Source organism: Apium graveolens, chromosome 10 (genome assembly GCF_009905375.1).
Source record: "Apium graveolens cultivar Ventura chromosome 10, ASM990537v1, whole genome shotgun sequence".
In the NCBI taxonomy this organism is placed as follows: Eukaryota; Viridiplantae; Streptophyta; class Magnoliopsida; order Apiales; family Apiaceae; genus Apium; species Apium graveolens.
Genome location: NC_133656.1, coordinates 128,317,991 through 128,339,294, shown reverse-complemented (window position 1 = coordinate 128,339,294; position 21,304 = coordinate 128,317,991). Strand labels below are relative to the sequence as shown.

General features: G+C 34.5%; 2 protein-coding genes across 5 annotated transcripts; one reads left to right on the top strand and one right to left on the bottom strand.

The window, feature by feature from the left end:
- Nucleotides 1-14,877: 14,877 nt before the first annotated feature.
- LOC141690977 (secreted RxLR effector protein 161-like) lies at nt 14,878-15,288 on the top strand. The gene has a single exon (XM_074495729.1). It carries the CDS (start codon nt 14,878-14,880, stop codon nt 15,286-15,288), a length of 411 nt encoding a protein of 136 aa, XP_074351830.1.
- Nucleotides 15,289-16,452: 1,164 nt separating this feature from the next.
- On the bottom strand, nt 16,453-19,435 carry LOC141692278 (UPF0481 protein At3g47200-like). Of its 4 annotated transcripts, none has more exons than XM_074497031.1 (3): nt 19,244-19,435; nt 18,335-18,428; nt 16,453-18,109 (listed from the first exon to the last, which is right to left on the bottom strand). In XM_074497031.1, exon 3 carries the CDS (start codon nt 18,031-18,033, stop codon nt 16,567-16,569), a length of 1,467 nt encoding a protein of 488 aa, XP_074353132.1. In that variant the 5' UTR covers nt 18,034-18,109; nt 18,335-18,428; nt 19,244-19,435; the 3' UTR covers nt 16,453-16,566. The 4 variants fall into 4 exon arrangements, with proteins under 4 accessions (XP_074353132.1, XP_074353131.1, XP_074353134.1 ...); XM_074497030.1 differs by having other exon boundaries at nt 16,453-18,049; XM_074497033.1 differs by lacking the exon at nt 18,335-18,428 and having other exon boundaries at nt 16,453-18,049.
- Nucleotides 19,436-21,304: the final 1,869 nt, after the last annotated feature.

Here is a 21,304-nt window from a genome sequence, read left to right as displayed (position 1 = left end):
TACGTTACAATCATAATCATATTATAAAGAGATTCTTCCTTTTAAATTAAATATTTCAAATCAATAATCGATAATCAGATGATTCCCAGATCGGGTGGAGCATTGTCAAGAGGCGTCACTTAATAACCCTTTCTTACAGATAGAAATCTGTTGTTGACAGAATCATCCTTTCTCTAAATATTGAAAATTCATATTCAATTACGTGTTTCATAAACACAAGAATCTCATGATCGTATTCATAATATTTATATTAAGGTCATGAAACAATTTCACTATACTAGATTATCTAATAAACGCCTTATGTTAATTAAGTTCACCTAAATCTATCATCGCATGATAAACTAAGCATATATCACATATATAAGCATGAATAAATGTAAAGGTAGGCATGTTACATCATGTAGCATATTGGTCTAAGCATTATACATCTCTATGTATCACATGAGGCATTTAAAAGCAATTAAAACAGTCAAAAATAGCTTTATAACACTACGGTTAGCTATAAACAGTTCGAAATAATTTCAGAAAATATCATATAATATACCATTAGATGCGTCTCGAAAAGACGAATCCAACGGCACCAAGCACGCCTCATTCTGACCAAGCACGCGCCACACGCGCCCCGAGAAGAAAACCCACACGCCGCCACGCCAACACGCGCTATCGGGCGCGTGTCAGACTGTCGTCCACGCGCCTCCACGAGCACATGCACCGCACGCGCCCAAAACCCTGAGCTGATGTCAGCATGACGTCATCTGATGATGTCAGCATGACGTCAGCACTACGCTGACCATTGACCTGCGCGTGTCTGACACCATTAAAGCCGCTGTTCTAGTTTCGCATAGAAAAATGTGCTGCCTTCTCTCTTTCCGTGCCACCATTAAAGCTTTAAAAGCCACAGCACCAAGAAACCATATATATACACTTTACAGATTATATATATATATATATTTATTTAATTACAAATTTAATTAAAACAACTTCAAAAATTCATAACAATTAATCCATACATCACAAAATTATAAAAAAAATACCCAGACGATCTACAACACTTGTAGAACCCAGATCTACAGTCAAAATAATTCTGAGAAACAATTTCTAATCAGTCATAATTAATCCGTGATATAACTTGTAAAAATCATAATTAATTCATACAAACATATAAAATTCTGAAATTTTTATCACAGATCTATATGCATACAACCTATGCTCTGATACCATTGTAGGATTTTATCTATCACAGAAGCATGGTAAAATAATTTTCTTGCTATAAAATCCAAATAAAAGCATACAAATCGTGATTAAAATATAGGGGATCGATTTCTAACATTTAAAGTGATCCAAGAACAACGAGCGGAGATCCCTAGCAGCTGCTCCTCAAGTGTGAAGCACTCCACCGGTATCCACCAAGAAATCGATGTAATGAAGGAGGAGGAGGTGGAGAGAATTAGGGTTTTGTAATTTTTTAGGTTGAGGCAAAAATAGGGTTTATAATAGTATATTTATACGCAAAATTTTCAGGTGAAAATTTTCCCATAAAATATTATTATTATTATTATTAACCCTTTATTATTCTCACTAATAATTAAAACACTTTAGAAATAATTCTCTCGATTTAATTTCCAAAAATTAAATTCTTAATTAATAATATTAAGAACTTTTTCTTAATTAATTTATAATCAATTAAATCTCATTTAATCAATTATTAAATTTGCCAATTAATTATTTATTTCATAAATAAATAATTATCAGCCATTATTAATTAATTCCTCCATCATTAAATCATTCTCTTTTATGGTGTGACCCTGTAGGTTCAATATTAAGCCGGTAGTAGAAATAAATAATAATAAAACTATTTTATCATTATTTATATAAATTCTCTAATTCATTAAATATGATTAATTAATTAATCATATTTATTCTACATCGTGAGGGATACTTCTGAGCATATCGCGGCTATCCGGATAATACGAATTCACTGTTTAGAATACCAAGAACCTATTCAATGAGTAGTTACTGTACAATCAATTCCTTCTACCCTGCAATGTCACGATTAAATATAAGGCATGGAACTTGTGTCAAGCCTATCTTATTTAATCACTTGCTTTCCCATTCACTATGCTTAGTTCTATTTAATGTAAATTAGAAACTCCTTTCTAATTTCATTCACTCTGGCCAGAGATTCCTGAACTAGCATAAGTGGATCAGCATTGAACATTCTCTTCCTTCACTGGAAGGGGTAGATCCTTTATTGATCATACACTATCTTCGTGTACAAATTCCTATACCCAATAGAGCCCTTATAATTGTCCCTAGAGACTAAGAACTAAACCAAAGCATAGTTCAGTGTACATAAGATGACTATGATGACCTCAAGTCTAAGGATACTTGTACAACTATCACTATGTGAACAACTGCTGACACGCGAGTGAACTCCATCAGTTGTTCAGCTGTGTGAGTCATGTTCAGTGAACTTATTCTATAATAAGCACCTACATACTAGCTATAGTGTCACCACACAAATGTCTATGAGAACAGACATCCTTCATAATGAAGCAAACATAGTATGTACCGATCTTTGCAGATTATTAATTACCAGTTAGTAATCCTATGACCAGGAACTATTTAAGTTTAGAGTTATCATCTTTTAGGTCTCATTATTATGATCTCATCACAATCCATGAAAAGCTTTACTCTAAACTGTGTTATATTTTATTTAAACACTTAAAATTGATAGAGCCTGCAATAAAAACAAAACAAGTCTTTTATTAATATCAATGAAATTAAAACAGATTACATAAAAGTTATTCCTAAATCCTCATACATGATTGGACTTAGGACATATATCTTTCAAAAAGTGCATTTCTGAATGAAGATTTGGAGGAGGAAGTCTATGTCAGTCAGTCTCCTAGTTTTGAAGACGCCAACTTTCCTGATTATATCAACCATCTTTTGAAAGCACTGTATGGTTCGAAGCAATCACCTAAAGCCTGGTATGACACCTTGTCAAGGTTTCTTTAAGAAAATCATTTCACAAGAGGTATTGTTGACAAAACTCTTTTCGTTAGGAATGTTAATGGCTCTAGTATACGTATTCAGATTTATGTACATGATATTATATTTGACTCTACAGATGAGAAACTTTGCAAAATGTTTGCCAAATTGATGCAAAGTAAATATGAAATGAGCATGATGGGAGAACTAACTTACTTTCTTGGTTTACAAGTTAAGCAAGTTAGTGATGGAATATTCATTAGTCAAACCAAATATATTTATGATCTTTTAAAGAAGTTTGACTTAATGGATTGCACATCTGCAAAAACTCCTATGGCCACTGCCACTAAACTAATTGAACACTACTGAAAAGTTTGTGGACATTTCAATTTATTGAGGCATGGTTGGCTCACTTTGATATTTAATTGCTAGTAGGCCGGATATAATTTTTAATATTTGTCTTTGTGCTAGATTTCAAGCTGATCCTAGAGAATCACATTTAGTAGCTATTAATAGAATTTTTATATATCTCAAAGGAACACCAAAACTTGGCATTTGGTATCCTAGAGATTCTGGTTTTGATCTAATTGGTTATTCAGATGCAGATTATGCAGGTTGTAAAATAGATAGAAAAAGTACAACAGGAACCTGTCAATTTCAAGGAAATAAGTTAGTGTCCTGGATAAGTCAAAATTTATATCTCGACGGATGTTCATTATCCGTTGAAATTGAATATTCGTTGAATTTTATCATCTGTTAAAAATAAAAATATTTTTGTGGGTACTTTTTATCTCGACAGATATCTGTTTAATCTATATTCGTTGAATTGCTCTAATTATGACCGTTAATTCTATACCTTATCCTTCAAATTTACTTACAGTATGTAAGTATATGTCGATGGATAATCTCTAGAATTTATATAGTTTATTTCTTTTTTAAACGGCTATTTTGGGAAAATTTATTTGGGTACTTTATTGTACTTTTCAATTTTTACTTGTTTATTTATGAGAAAGTATAAAAGCCCCCTTTCATTTCTCATTTTACTTTTATCTTTCTCAAAGCATTTTACTCTCTTCGTCTCCAAAACAAAACCCCTTTTCTCTGTAACTGCTTTCAATCACAAAAATGGCACTTGTAGTCAAAATTATGTCCCAATCTGGATTTGTTTATGAAAATAATAACTTCGTAGCACTGGTGAACAAAGATATTGCTTCTTATGAGGATTATCACAAGATGATGGACTTCATTCAAAGTTGCAAACTAAGCTATGCGATGCTTGAATCTCCAGTTATCCACTGTGAAGTTGTGGAGGAGATTTGGATTATTGTAGTGTTCAACTCTAAAGATAAGGCCATTACCTTCTCTCTCAAAGGTAATGGCTATTGCATTAATTGTGATGAAATTCAAGCATGTTTTCATTTACCTGAAAACAACACACTTGTTCCACACACAGACACAAATGTGAGCACTATGCTTGTGTCTATGGGTTATTCTCTAAATCCTGCCAAATTAGGCGAGGTTGGGAGAATGGGCCTTAGGAAAGAGTGGAGCTTTCTCTTTGACTCTTTTATTAAAGCATTTTTAGGAAAGATTAGCAATTTTGATGCAGTTAATTACTCTATGTTTAACATGCTTTACATGCTTTTAAGTGACAAGTACTTCAATTTCAGTAGTTTTGTCATGTATGAACTAGGGTATAAGTTAGGAGACATTAAGAAGAGGTCTAAAAACATATACTATGCTAGGTTTATTATGATGCTAGAAAACCATGTGTCTAAGGACCTCTTGATTGAGAACCCAACAAATAAGCTTGATTGTTGGGTCCAAAAAAAGAGGGTACTTGCCGATCTTAACAGGAATAATCTCCACAATGAGGTACCTCTCAACTACTTTCCAATCATGGAGGCACCTCACGTAAGTGAGGTAAATGTTTCTGTCTCTACTATTTCCAAACCTCAAGTTTCTTTGCAAACAACTATGGCTATTGCTTCTGTGACAGTGACCAAACAGATGCCAACCCAAGACACAAAATCCAAAATTTCTAAATCCAAGTCAAGGAAACTCCACTCTAGTTCCTCTCAAAAGAAACTAGTTTTAAAAACTACCAAAGAACAAGAGGGGGGTGTGAAGGGTGGTAAAGAAGGTGAGGGACAGTGTGAAATCAAAAAAACCCTAAGGATAAGGAGAGTAAGGTTTGTGTGACCCAAACCAGCCTCACTGCAGTCTCCCAACAAACTGTAGTTCTTAATAAGGAATTAAGATCATTATTAGTTACATGCTCCCAAAAGGATGTGACTATTGAAACAAGATCTCAACCAAGAGCACAGGCCAAAGGGGAAGGGACAGAGACCAACCTTAAACTTATATAAGAAAGACGAAATCTAAACCTATAGGGGAGTCACAGGGCACACACAGAGTGCCAACTGTAGTCCAAGACTCAGTTATTGCGCCATCATAAAGTCAAGTTGATTTGCCTCCAATAAATGTGGAGTCACAGCCAAAATCTCTAACAATTGAAACACCCCACCCACACAATTATCCCACAAACTCGCGGGCTGTGGACATGATTAACACATCAATTTCTAATTCTCCATCTTTGAAACTCATGGAGGAGCCAAAATCCAAAGCAAGTGAGTATCATCTTATAGATGATTTGTTGGCTCACTTGCCATTTCTTTCTGATTCTACTGAGAAATCTATGCATAATTTTAAATCAATCATCACAGATTTTACAGTAGTTTCAACTCTTACTGTGACGCCCTCCAAACCCGGGTCAGATGTTTGGGGTCCACACACACACCTTAATTATAACCTACTTATAACAATAATAAAGATAATAATAATATATGCAATGACCCTACTTACCAACCATCACGGACCGCAACAGGTTAAAGTATGCACACAAGCCAAACACACTAATATATTATAAACCGTTCAAATCCCAACTATTTCAAACTCAAATTGAGTATTAAACATTATTACAACTTTCTACAAACTTAAATTATTCCAAAAGAAGCCTACTAACTCAGCTTTCTCAACCTGAACCCCTAGCTCTCGCGCTGGACTGGGGATCCTTTTTACCAACTGGTTCCTTTTTAACTGGAAAGAATATAAACAACATCGCACAAATGAGCTAACTAGCTCAGCAAGTCATAATGACAAAACTGAGAATAATGATCATCAGGTGAATATGGTTATGATATCAAGTGAACAATGGATTATGATTTAGAATTGGATATTATACTTTTAATTTAAAACCAAGGTTAGGCTGCTGATCAGTCACGCACTAACCCCGAGCAAGGCACACAGCATTGCTCTAACTACTGGATCCAAGGCACACATTGGCCTAACTTGACCATTATATGGTCTGACCACGAATCTGGTCCACAATTTTATAAAAACAATCTAATTCTAACATAATAACAGAATATGCAATAATAAACAATAACCGAAATCATTAACAATAATAAATGTTTAACAATGAAAGGGTTTCAATCCTTGTAAGGATCAACAAGGTACTTTCAAAGCTTGAATGCTGGGTAATGAAAGAATTGGATAACAAAGGAATCAACGTTTCAAGGTTTCAAAGATTTGGGCTTTCAAAGCATAAGATATCATGGATTGAGTATATAATAATTCAGTTCAGTGTCTGATATTTAGTTTATATGTATTTGTGGAGTAGTATCGTAGATTTGTGGTTCGTGTTTGGGTATACAATAATCAATGGCTTAGAAAGAATATGGTTCATAGCTCAAGAACAATAACTGAAATCAGGATTTAGGTTTCCATTCTTCAAAGCACTTGTAATGTCAACAAGATTATCAAGAATTACAATATCTCGAGAAAGTTCAGAACACTTGCCTGATATTAGCTTATTATCATGCACTTGCTTTCAATCACAATCGTCTTACTCCTCAACTACCTGTTTCCCTTTCCTACGCCTTGCCTCTTCTACTCACATATCATAAGCATCTATCAATCATCAACTCACAGGATTCTATTCAACACATACTTCTATCTACCCTTCGTTTTACCCAAATCCGATTAACGGATTGAAATCTATGCAATAACCAAGTAAACACCGAATATATAGACCGATAGTCAAACAACAGGTCACGTATAACACATAATACATCACGTAATCATTGACATATCATCTATAAAGAAGTCTCGGGTCATAAATATGCTTTCGGGTATTTAAAATGATTTTTAAAACATTTTTCGGAATTAAAACGGGTCGTTGGATCAATTTCGGGTTAATAAACAGGGTTCGGTTGGCCCATTCTGGCTCCGAAACAATTTTAGAATAATTATCGAGCCTTGGAAATAATTTAGAATAATATTTTAAAGCTCGAAACTATTTTTCGGAATTTTTAAATCATTTTTAAATAATTAAATAACTAATTAAAATCAATTAATAATTAATTAAATCAATTAATCAATTAATTTTCGAATTAATTGACTAATTAATCAATTAAAAATTAACTGAAATTAATTAACTGAAATTAATTAACTAATTAATTCAGATTTATTTTTGAATTAAAATAATAATTTTCAGAATTTTTAGATATTAAAAATGAATTTTTATAATAAAAATAAATAGGAAATATGATTTTTAAACATTTTATAAAAAGGAATCCTAAATTTGCAAAGTCTGGAAACTTCAGGGACCTAACTGTATCGTTTTCAAAACTGTAGGGACCAAACTGAAATTTTGCAGTCCAGTCGCCGGAAAAAGTCGGGGGTGGCCGGAGAACACGTTCCCGGCGTCCTCACCCCACCAACACCTCCAGATCAACACTACACAACACCAGGAACTTGTTCATGCATTCAAAATATTCTAATCATCCCTGTTCTGGCCGGAAATTGGCCAGGAACATCGCCGGTTTCCGGCGAACATCGCAAATCTTTAAAACACAACTCCCTTCGATTCAAGCATCCTCTGTTAACGAGCTATATATCAATCGATTGCAAATTTTATAAGGAACACAACCCACTATAAATCAACAGCTAATAACCCCAGAATCAAAAACCCCCAAATTTCAATTGAAAACATTCATACGGGTTATAAACCCTAATTTTGAAATTCGAAAATTAAACTCAAATTTGAACATGTTATTGAACTCCAAATCAGACGTATGACATATGAAAATCATCAAGAAAACAAGCTCTACAACATGAAATCATCAAATCATACAAACAATCATCCGAACAAAAATTCATATTTTTAATAAAATAAATTCGAAAATAATTAAATTTTTAGAAAAATAACCTTAATTTCTGCAGTGAAACAAAGCTCAGAATCTGATAGAACACCTCAAATCCTTCGTTTTGGTTACTCAAGCTTTAAAAACAGAGATTGGTAACGCCTTCGTTTTGCTGTTTGATTCTTAGAACAGTTTATGTAATTAGGGTTTTTCTCTGAAAATTATATAATTAACTATCTGCAAATGATTTTGATACGAAATAAAATACGGTAAAAGGCTATTTATAATTATGGAAAATTAGTATCCCGTTGGATCATTCCGGATATAAAACGGTACGTTTATTTGTAAAAACTGATCCAAACGGTATCGGTTTTCGGGATAATTATCCAAATTAGTACAATTTGTACTGCGGTCTTGGTCTCAGCGCCTGGTTACACGTATTACGAAGTGATAATTGGGATAGTTTAATAAAAAGCTCCCGTTTATCGAAAATACGGGTTTTATTGATTTACCGAAACGAATATTGTATCGAAAATATTGCGCCGGGACCCACGCAGGACAACCCGTACGCCGGATCGAAAAAGTCGAAACATGGAATATGCTCGGAATATTACAATTAGGGTAGGAAGGAGTTCTCGAAAGAGTTTCGGGTTCCAAAAACGTAACAACGGTTGACGTCGGTTGGTTCCTGTTTTTATAAAATAGATTTTAATTACCCGGAAAAAGATTTTAGAAATTTCATATGATTCTTATAAATCCATAAATCAACATAAAAATAATTAGGAAGATATGACAATTATCTATATTTTATTTTGGACATATAAAAATTAAAATACTCAATTAATATTATTTTTGAATATTCAAGTACAGATAACACTTAACAATTAACTCACAGAATAGATACTGGGCACACATAATAATATCAAAAATAATTACACGATATATCCCGGATATTACACTTACCTCTATCATTTTTACTCTCTCAATGGATATTCCTCATCCGTCGACTAGTGATTATCTCTCGACGGATAAGCTTCACATCAATTATTCGTCGACATTCACAACTACTATTTCGACGGATGTTTCTCATCCTTTGGAAGTTTCTACACAACTTGAAATTTCCAAACATGTTACTAGTGTAGATAACTTTATGGTTGTTCAATCACTCTTAGGATCGAGGGAAGGGAGTGAACTGAGTGAGAGGCTGAGTTGCTCTCAGGAAAAAGGAGAGGAAAAGAGTGATCAAATGCATGTTATTTCTTCCAGCATGGCAAAAGTGAGTGAGAGGAGTCCCACCTTAGATGGTGAAGGTGAGGGTGTGAGGGTGGGAAGCCAAGGGGAGCCCTTGATGCAAGAAAAGAGAGATAATAAGAGAAAAGCAGGTAGAACAAAAGAATGGGAAGAGCCCACTGCTAATGAGTTAAAGGATGTCAGTGATGGAAAAAAGAAGCAGCTATTTCAGCAAGAATATCAAACTGTTTTAGATTTTGTTTCTTTTGATGCTGAGACATTTAGTCATTGTGTTCCAGCATATCAAATTTTAGATGGACAGGATAATGAGGCTGCTGAGAGGACTTTAAACTTGGTGTACAAAACAACTTCTATGCTAAGAGCCAAGGATGCAATCAACTCTCTTCCACCTACAGCTGGTGATGATCTTGAGTTAGATTATAGTGGCTCTCTTGGAGATGCTTCTAATGAGGAAGATGATGGCATGAACATAGGGGGAGATGCAGGACCTAGCTCAATCACAAGCACTCCAGCCTGGATGTTTAACAAGGACTACACTGATCATCATTTTAAATCTACTATATTCAAGCTTATCCATCAAACTCAATCAGCTCTTCAAGCCACTACAGATGCCAATACCAAATGTCTTCTCCAAGCCCATCTAGAATCTCTACAACTGCATAAGATTCAATCTCTCAAACAGAGTCAAGATGTGGATGACATCAAGACCAATATTGAGCAAGTCAAGAAGGATATCAATGACAGAATGGAGTATAAACTTCTTGAATCAACAATGAAAGACATCCTCCAGAAAATAAGGAAGGACTATGACTTGAGTAGCAAAATTGATTCTTTGGACTCTAGGCTAACAGCAGTGGAGAATTCTATTACCAAGGTGCTTGTCAACCAAGTCCATCAGACACTCCTTCTAAAAAATTGGTGGTTTCTCAAACTTCAACCCCTGCATTACTTGATGATAATAAAATGGGGGAGAAGGATGCAGTTGTCCAAGTTAGTGAGGGGGAGAAGGATGTGCACATTCAAGTCAGCAAATTAATTGTTTCAACCATTACTTTCTCAAATCCACCAGTTTTAGACAACATTGACTTGATCAACATTGCAGCAGCTGAACTCAAGCTAAAAGATCAAATGAAGAAAATTGATGAGAAAATTGAAAAGGTATTTGGTCCAATTGAAAATCAAAACAAATATGTGAAGCACTTCACACAATTGAGATAGATTCTAATAAGTGAAATGAGCTTGAAGAATATGGAAATAGGTCAAACCTAACTACAAGACATCAAAAGGTCACTGTGATTTTGAAGCCCAAGAATCATTCATCAAAATATTCAAACAAGAATCCTTTGGACCTAGTCTATGCAATTCCTCAACCTAATGAAAAGAAACTGCTTGGACACTCCATTTCCAATCATAAAGATCCAAGAGACTCAGTCTTGAAGAAAAGAATAGCTAAAATCTACAGGCATGGAAAACTAATTTGTGTGATGGCTGGACATCCTCAATTTGGAGAAGCCAAGAAAGAAGAAAAATTGAGTCTCAAGCATCATAAAAGACAGGTTGCCTTAGAAGCAAAGAAAAAAGCTGAGAAGCCTGTCACCAAGTCAGAAAGTGAGAAGCCTGTTATCTTAACTGAAACTGAGAAACTGGAGGAACCAAAGCAGGAATCAGGAAAGGGTTATAGGAAGGAAAGAGCAAAAAGGAAGCTAGTATTTGAAGAAGAAGAGGAAGAACAAAAGCCAACTCAATATACTACTACAAATCAACCAACTTTGCCCACATTGGAGCAAATTGAAATCAATGTCCATCCTGGTGTGAATTTTCATGTAGAAACAATCATTCCCAAGGATGAACCAATAGACTGGGAAAGCCTACATATTCCTGAGCTGAATATCCCAATACCAACCAACTCTAAAAGAAGAAAGAACATACCAAGCAAGCCAGTCAAGTCTATCCCATTTAAATCCAAAACCTTATCTAAACCCAAGCCATCAGTCAACAAAGGAGATTAGCTCTTTATTTGTGACATAAAGGAGTTTTCAGACATAAATCTTTACATGGATGAGATTGATGAAGTGAGAGCTATTGATGCCCACAACAGACTCCCAGAAAGATTAGTGTGTAAATACAAGGGTGAAAAAGAATTTACTTGGCCTCTTCATAGAATTCTCAATGAAGGCTACTCTGTCTTAGTTAAAGTATTCTCTGCAATCAAGAAATATTTTGGATTCACCATGGTGGCTAAAAAGGAGATACTCAACAAAATTGAACAAAGAAGACAAAGCCGGAGAGACCTAAGTGCACTACAAAGAGTCTTAACCATTTCTTACACTGGGAATAGAGTGCACTTGAGGCCATATTGGTTAATGGAGTTCAAGGATGAAAATAAAACCAGAAGATTTTTCAGATTAGAAGACTAGCTGAAGATTTCAAGCAATGAAACTCTCAAGGAAATGCAGGAGATGCTGGATCAATCTAATGAAGATGAATCTGAGTTCTACAGACAACTCTAACACCATACAGAAGAGAACAATAAAATACTGGGAAAGAAGATTAGAAACTCAAGGAGAAAAGATTAATTTGCTCAGACTAGAGGAGCACCTTGAACAAATCTTGTAAAACTTGTATGAACTTTCTTTTATCAACTTCCAATAAAATTTGCAGCACTTGTCATTTTATCTATTATTAAACGATCTTTTTGTATAGGGTGTTTTGTTATCATCAAGCCCTTCTAAATTTATGCCTGCAACTCTAGGAGACATAAATTGGGGGAGATTGTTAGAAATATGTTGTAGGCTTGTTGATATTTTACCAAAACACCTTAGTAGAAATATATTGTAGCACACATGTGTACTGTAATGCATTAGAGAACTAGAAGTTGTAGAATATTCTAAGTCATGTTGACTACAAGAATGATATATAAAATAGGTTGGTTAATTATATATATTAGATGCCTTGTAATTTTGCATAATTAAAATTGATCCAACTGCTATGGAAATACTTTCAACGGATGTTTTTACAAGGCTTCGACGGATGACCGAAGTCTCATTCAACGGATGATCCAACAGAGTCTCGACGGATGATCCAACAGGGTCTCGACGGACAACAAATTCAAACAGGAGTTGATAGTGACTTGACAGTCACATGGGTTGATTGTATACAAAAGAAATGTGGCAGCCTATAAGCAGGATTTTGAGAACAAAGAAGCATTTTCATTTCCATGCTTACTTTAAGAAATACAAAGATGCTGGATGGAGAAATGAAGAAGCATGTGATTAGACTTAGATATTTTTGTTTTATTAGTTTGTATTTCTCACATGTAACTTGGTGATATATAAACCAAGAGTAACAAGTAGATAAATCGATCAAAAGAACTGAGAAATAGATAAGGCATAATATGTTAAGAATTTTTTAGTTCTCTCCTTGTAAATTTACTTGTAAGCAGCTGTGTGCATTCTTGCATCACAGAATTCTCAAGCAAGATATATATCTCTGGTGGAAAGTTCAATCCACCAGAAAGTTTTAAATCTTTGTGTTTAGTAACTTTGTGTTTTGAATACATTCATATTTCATTCCGCACACTTGCATATTCAAACACTGATATATTTTGATAAAGTAGTTTCTTAAATTTCAAAACAAAACTAGAATTACATTCAACCCCCCCTTTTGTAATTCTATTGTTAGATTGTTTAGGAATAACAAAGAATTGTAAAGCTTATTAAAGAAGACTTAAATAATGGGTATGTTAATAATCAAGTGTGTCCATGTGTGTTTATTAAAAAGGTCATCAATTGGTTTTATTATTATTACTGTATATGTGAATGATTTGAATATTATAGGTACTTCCGAGGATATTAAATAACGCTGCTGCTTATTTGAAAACTAAGTTTGAAATGAAAGATCTTGGAAAGATAAAATTTTCTTTAGGCATACAGGTGGAACACTTATCTTCAGGTTTACTTATTCATCAGTCCACTTATACAGAAAATATTTTTGATCGGTTCTACATGGACAAAGCTCATCCATTAACGACGCCAATGGATTTTCGATCATTCGAAGTTGAAAAGGATCCATTCTAACCTAGAAAAGAAGATGAAGATTCAATTGGGTCTGAAGTTCCATATTTTAGTGCTATTGGAGCTCTAATGTATCTTGCAAATAACACAATACCTGATATTGCTTTTGCTGTGAACTTTTTGGCGAGATTTAGTTCTGATCCTACTAAAAGACATTGGGATGGGATCAAATATATATTCAGATGTCTTCGTCGGACAATTGATATTGGACTATTTTTTCCAAATAGTTCAACATCGCAACTAGTTGGATATGCAGAGGTTGGGTATATGTCAGATCCTCATTTTAGACAAACACAAACAGGTTATCTATTCACATATTGTGGCACTGCTATCTCTTGAAAATCTACAAAACAAACTATAACGGCAACTTAATCAAACCATGTAGAATTATTGGCAATTCATGAAGCAAGCAGGGAATGTATTTGGCTAAGGACTGTTATCCAACACATTCAAGAATTATGTCGATTATCAAACATTTCAGATAGTCCTACAGTTTTGTTTGAAGGTAATACAACTTGTATTAGATAATTAAAGGAAGGATGTATTACAGGGGACTGAACCAAGCACATCTTGCCAAAATTCTTCTACACACATGAACTACAAGAGAATGGTGACATTGATGTACAACAAGTGCGCTCATATGATAATCTGGCTGATTTGCTCACAAAATCACTACCCAACTCAACTTTTGAAAAGCTCCGAAATAATATGGGAATGCGAAGGCTGAAATCATTCCTACAACAAGATACCAAATCATGAGATGTTTTTATTCAGGGGGAGGCTGTACTCTTTTTCCTTCGTCAAGGTTTTTATCCCACTGGATTTTTCCTTGCAAGGTTTGAACGAGGCAGTTAATCTATGTAGTAAACTCGCATTTGACAATCAAGGTGGAGTGTTATAATATGATATAATAATGATTGTCAAAACTTAATCAAGAAGACTCATAAAACTTATAGGGAAGTCTCTCAAAACTCGAGAAAGACTTGCGCAGCTTCTTAGAGAAGAAACTTAGTAAGGAAGAATTGTAAAACTTATTAAAGAAGACTTAAATGATGGGTATGTTAATAATCAAGTGGGTCCATGTGTGTTTATTAAAAAGGCCATCAATTGGTTTTATTATTATTACTATATATGTGGATGATTTGAATATTATAGGTACTTCCGAGGATATTACTAATGTTGTTGCTTATTTGAAAACTGAGTTTGAAATGAAAGATCTGGGAAAGGCAAGATTTTGTTTAGGCATAAAGATGGAACACTTATCTTCAAGTTTACTTGTTCATCATTCCACTTATACAGAAAAGATTCTTGATCGGTTATACATGGACAAAGCTCATCCACTAACGACATGAATGGTTGTTCGATCACTCAAAGTTGAAAAGGATTCATTACAACCTAGAAAAGAAGATGAAGATTCAATTGGGTCTGAAGTTCCATATCATAGTGCTATTAGAGCTCTAATGTATCTTGCAAATAACACAATACCTGATATTGCTTTTGATGTGAACTTTTTGGCAAGATTTAGTTCTGATCCTACTAAAAGACATTGGGATGGGATCAAACATATATTCAGATATCTTCATGGGACAATTGATACTGGACTATTTTTTCCAAACAGTTCAACATCGCAGCTAGTTGGATATGCAGATGTTGGGTATATGTCAGATGCTCATTTTGGACAATCACAAACAAGTTATCTATTCACATATTGTGGCACTGTTATGTCTTGGAAATATATAAAACAGACTATGACGACAATTTAATCAAACCATGTAGAATTATTGGAAATTCATGAAGTAAGCAGGGAATGTATTTGGCTAAGGACTGTTATCCAACAAATTCGAAAAATCATGTGGATTATCAAATATTTCAGATAGTCGTACAGTTTTGTTTGAAGGTAATACAGCTTGTATTTAGACAATTAAAGGAAGGATATATTAAAGAGGACCGAACCAAGCACATCTTGCCAAAATTCTTCTACACACATGAACTACAAGAGAATGGTGATATTGATGTACAACAAGTGCGCTCATGTGATAATCTGGCTGATTTGCTCACAAAATCACTACCCAACTCAACTTTTGAAAAGCTGCGAAATAATATTGGAATGCGAAGGCTGAAATCATTGCTACAACAAGATACCAAATCATGAGACGTGTTATCTAGGGAAAGGTTGTACTCTTTTTCCTTCGTCAAGATTTTTATCCCACTGGGTTTTCCCTTACAAGATTTTAACGAGGCAGTTAATCTCTGTAGTAAACTCGCATTTGACAATCAAGGGGAGTGTTATAATATGATATAATAATGATCGTCAAAACTTAATCAAGAAGACTAATAAAATTTATCGAGCAAGATTCTCAAAACTTATCGAGGAAGACTTGCGCAGCTTCTTAGAGAAGAAACTTAGTAAGGAAGAATTGTAAAGCTTATTAAGCAAGACTTACGAAACTTACTAGTAAAGAACTACGATACTTTCAAAGAAGACTTAGATAGCTTACTTAAAACTTGTCAACCAGCCTCTATAAATATGACCTTCAGTTATTGAAATCAGATATACTGAAACATATTAAAACACAATTCTCACTTTAACTTTTATTCTCTTTATATGTGCAATTGTTAAGTTATTCATAATCAAGTAATTCAAGATTTACAATACATTATTTACAACAATCATCATATTTTTACACGACAACTGATATATTTCGATTTATCTAAAGTTCTAAGTTCTAAAGTTAAATATAAAATTTTAAACTTGAATATACTAATGTTAAAAGTGGATACCGAGTTTGTGTCCGAAATGTTTATGTATGAAATGCATAACTCAAACTAAAAATTAAATAATGAAGGAATTACATATTACACAAACCATGACTTGAGTTCAATATATGATATCAAGGTTAAAAAGATTGAAATGCATAAAACGCTGGTCACACAAAACTTGATTCAATCGTCATACTTTGATATTCTTTTTTTTACACTATTGAAAGGAAAAGTGCAAATACATATATAAAGAAATTACACCAAGTAAACAGAACCAAGTTTCAGTGATAAGGAGGATAATAAGCACGAATGGTATAAAAAGTCTGTACTACAGTGAGGAGGATGATAAAAGATGCAGCGAAGAAGGTTATAAAACTCCACCTATTTTTAAAATAATCTCGTTTCAAATCCTTGATTGATTCTATCCATCTGTGCCACGTGACAATTGTAAATCCTTTTACTCTGTCCCACCTCCACATAGTTAATTTATAATTATCAACCTCTTCGCACAAACCTCTGAAGACAAAATCCGCACAATTAGCTTCCTTGCTTAAAGTTTGAAAATAATTTTCACCATATTCAAACTCTCTCTGAACTTTTAATATGATACCTGCCCGCTCCAGGAAATAAACATCTTCTCTAGAACGAACCAATGAGCTCATAAGTACTACATATGAGATAATAACATGTCTGATATTCCTGGTCTGCTCCATGGCAATGAGATTCCTTAATAATGTAATACTATATGTATTCATTGTGAAAATTGGAAGGATAAGTTCTCCTTCGTAGAACTTTATGTCCACTGCGCTCACCCTACTGCTATGTAAAGAAATTCGAATACCAGATTTTATAAGTTCTGCTGCACAGCTTTTGAGTCCCCACTTTAAAGGGATATTACTAAGATTTGGTAACTTCTCAGGGGCAGTGACCGAAACTCGGTACAACATATCCAGTATATTACTGAAGGTGGCATCCGGAATGGGTGTAGCGACTGGTATATTTAACCTCAACATTGGAATATGACGGAACAAGGTATAAATGAACTCTTGAAGCGACATTTCACCACTTGCATTACATATTTTCCTTGAACTCGGTACTAACTCAAAAAGCTTTTGCAGAATGATGTATGGAATTTGGTTTTCGAGTAGCAGGAAATCTTGACATAAAGCCAACCTCATCATTAGATTACCAGCTGGCAAATCAATTGGAACTGTTTCCTCCGAAGGTATTAATTTTGTATTCATCCTTCTAATGTGTTCCAGGATAAAACAAGAATCAACAAGTAACATTTCCATTAGCTGATGCTTGTCTAAATTGATTTCTTCAGCATAGAATGCTCGAGCTTCTGCTTCCAGTTCTGATATAACTCTGCAACACTTATCCAAAGCCAAAAATCGAGGTGAGTTTTCACTAGATTCGCCTTGTGACACGTTGATGTGCATGTTTCCAATATCTGTTTCTACTAGTCCATCAAGAAAAGATAACATGTATCTCCATTTAAACTCCTCCATACCTCGCAGCTCAGGCTTGTTTCGATGGAAAGGACCCACGGATACCACTTGAGGTGTGTACGCTTCTGGCATTACTGCTCGAAGTTTACTCGGTACTCGATAATTACACGAGTCCTTGGGTATCCCTAGTAGATTTAGCGTAGAATCAACAGATCGAATCCATTTCCCATAGTTGTCAATATCAGTTGATGAGTAATTCTGTGCAATCCGCACTCTGAATTCGGGTGATGGCTCCATCTCAATTCTTTGTATCCTGCACTACGCTCGTTTAATGCATTTGTACTTCTAATTTCTAAATTTGCGAATCATATCTCTAACGGCACAAGGACAGCAATGCACACAAACAAATATTATAAACTTCCTTCGTCAAATTTCAAAAATAAAAAATAAAAAAGCAACAAATACACAGACAATTTATGCATATTTAGTTATTTACAGCGCTTGTAACTTCTATAAACAGATTATACAGATCAGCAAAGCTCATTATTAAAAAAATTAAGAACCCACTATCTTAAAGTTTATGAGAGAGAATTAGTACCTGTTAGTTAACTGACGAGTTGGTATTGTCAAGCTAAATTTCGTTCTTATGAACTTGGCATGTATCTACGAGGCTTCATGATCTCCATTTGAATCTGTATTAAGAGTGTCGGATACGACACATATCCGAGTGTCGAATTCGATAATTTTGAAAAATTAGGACCCGGGAACCTTGTCTGAATTTTGAACAGGGGTACGAGGACACAGCATAATTTAAAATATTTAATTAATTTTATGTAAATTAATAAATGTCATTTATACTAATTTAATTATCATTTTAAGAAATATAAGGCAAATCATTCGGTTTATTGAAATATACAATGTAAATGATGGGGGAAGTGTAGTAACATTTCTATGCAATACAGTAAATTTTTAAATAACAGATCTGACATAAATATGGATATTTGTGAACTGTGGTGTATGGATATTTGTGGTGTAAAACATGTGGATATGCCTAACTAATGAACCTGGACAATGGAATGTCCAAACACATCTGTCGGTTGGTCCTTTCTTCTTCTTCTTTATCCTATCATCGATCTAAGAGACAGTTGATCTAAGATATAGGAAATACAGACAAAAATTTTGCAGGCACATCCATTTTTTAAACAAACAGTAGTTGCTACCAAAAAGAAATCAAACATTAGTCCGAGTAGCAGATGTGAGGGTCCGAAATATAACGGATCATGCATGTGAGTGTTAAAATACACGGAATCATGTGAATGTGCTGCAAATTAGACTAATTTTTAACCATGTAAACATACTGAATTATATTATGAACAAGACACTCGGACACTGTACAGATATCGTACGCAATGTCCTATATAAACTTTGAAGTGTCTAAGAGAGCAGAGAGTTATTATGTAAATATACAAGAAACAGAAAGTATCAAAGTTTGAGATCCAAATTTTACCTCTTAACTTGAGAGTAAGGGGAGTGAGCAAATATGCTTGGCTTATATCTATATGATATCAACACATGAAGTTAGCTTCCTCTCTGCAACTGCAAGCACATATACAAGATTTTAGTATGTTCTTAAAGTCTAATTAACTTCCCTATGCCCAAAAATGTCCAAACTCAAGCCACATGCATAAAGAGTTTATTATTAAAGCAGAAAGGGTTCATTATTAAAGTCGCCTCTCCGTATAACTAAATGTCCCAAATTCACCGTCCAACTAAAACTAGTACCAGTAAACTCATCATTCTCACTAAAATTTTCATCCTTCAAAAAGATAACATTTTCATCATAATATTTTAAAAAGATCCGTTAAATTTTTAACGAAGTAAGATTGGTGAATCGACTTAAATCAGTTTTAGTTGAGTGGTGAATTTCAGATTTTTAGTTATATTAAATGATAGACTTTGATAACTAACCCTATGCAGAAATGATGAATACAGACAAAAATGTTTTAGGTAGAATAAATGATATTAAAAAGTAAAAAATGCTTAAGAGGGAATTACATGAAATCAAATTTGAAATTCATCTTCAAGGGAAGCGTTATGGATCATTAAATTAATTCTAATACCATCCGATTGAAAAAGTATGGATGGGATTGATGCAAACATCCTGTAATATGCGCAATAAAGGAACTTTGGTTCAATGGTATCATGTCTACTTGCAAGTTGCAATTCACAAGGACTGAGGAGGGTCCTTTCCCTGCATTGCATCAATTATTATATCATCGGGATTACGTGGTATAGTCTTTGGACCTGTCAGTAAAATATAAAACCAGTCGGAGCTTATTAGAACACCCCCAACATTTTGTTAATACAATCTGCGATTAATACATATAAATCAAATAAGTGTGCGCGTGAGTAAACGAAATCAAACAGAGAAAGAAAGAATATAACCAAATGGAAAACCTCGAGTACAGTTGAAACTGTCTCCTTAAAGCTATTTCGCCTCTCACCGTATGTGCGAGTCGATAGCCTCCCAGGATAAAACGAGATACTAGTATAATCGATAGATCGAATATACTCTCAGCGAACATGAACTAAGCCCGAGAACTATCACCGGAGTATTGGAAAATTTAAAACTAAAGAGACCGAGAATGAAAGAGAGTACTCTTATTCCCTTGACTTGATAAAACTGATGCCCTAAGACTCTATTTATAAAGAGAGGCTTGAAAGGACTTGTTTTTCTTTTCGATGTGGTACATGGTATTTATAAGAAAAACTAAGGAATAGGTTTGTGCTACTCTCGATGTGGTACAAAACCACTTTTCATATTAAAAGGTAAACTTTGGAACATCAGTTCTCATTCACCTTTTACTCATTTTGAGCGTGTAAATATGCGTTGGAATCCCCTCGAAGAGGAGAATACGTTCCAATAAATACACACCACTAACACATAATGTGTCTCACTCATATAGAGTCTCAAAATGATTCACAACTTAGTCTAAAATACTAAGTTTATCCAACAATCCCCCACAAATGAAATTGATGGTCCAGTAGCACGCATCACATAGACAGACAGACGTGGAGCTTGACTTGGTGATAGTTCCGGCGGTCAGATATAGCATACGATAGGTAGAGAATGCTCCTTGAACCTTCGCTCGAATAAGTATATCGACTTTACTGGTAGACAGTATGACGCGATGTCCTTGAACTGTTCGACCGTTTGTGTAAACGATGAGATACTCATCACTATATCTTTCCTGACTCATTCAGTTCTCATGATTATGTCCATTTTGGCCATGGAACATCGTCCTGGTTCTGCAGGAGTTTTTAAAGAATTGTGCCTCGCAATTCTCCTTTGAAGCGGCCCCACTTCTCTCCCACATAGGTGATCTTTATCTTATAGAGTAACCCGCGTTTACTCAACTGAATTCCATGCGTTCACTCCTGAACTCCATGTATTCATCAAAGATCATTAAAAGCTCAAAACTTAACCTCGTACCTTACGGGTCTCACTGTTTCTTCATCATAGGAACAGGCCAGGGGTTACCCCCACAGTGATTTGGTCATCATGATT

Bases quoted from the DNA above. Each gene is read 5' to 3' on its own strand.
- LOC141692278 (XM_074497031.1), bottom strand. From the start codon at position 18,033: ATGGAGCCATCACCCGAATTCAGAGTGCGGATTGCACAGAATTACTCA.
- LOC141690977 (XM_074495729.1), top strand. From the start codon at position 14,878: ATGGTTGTTCGATCACTCAAAGTTGAAAAGGATTCATTACAACCTAGA.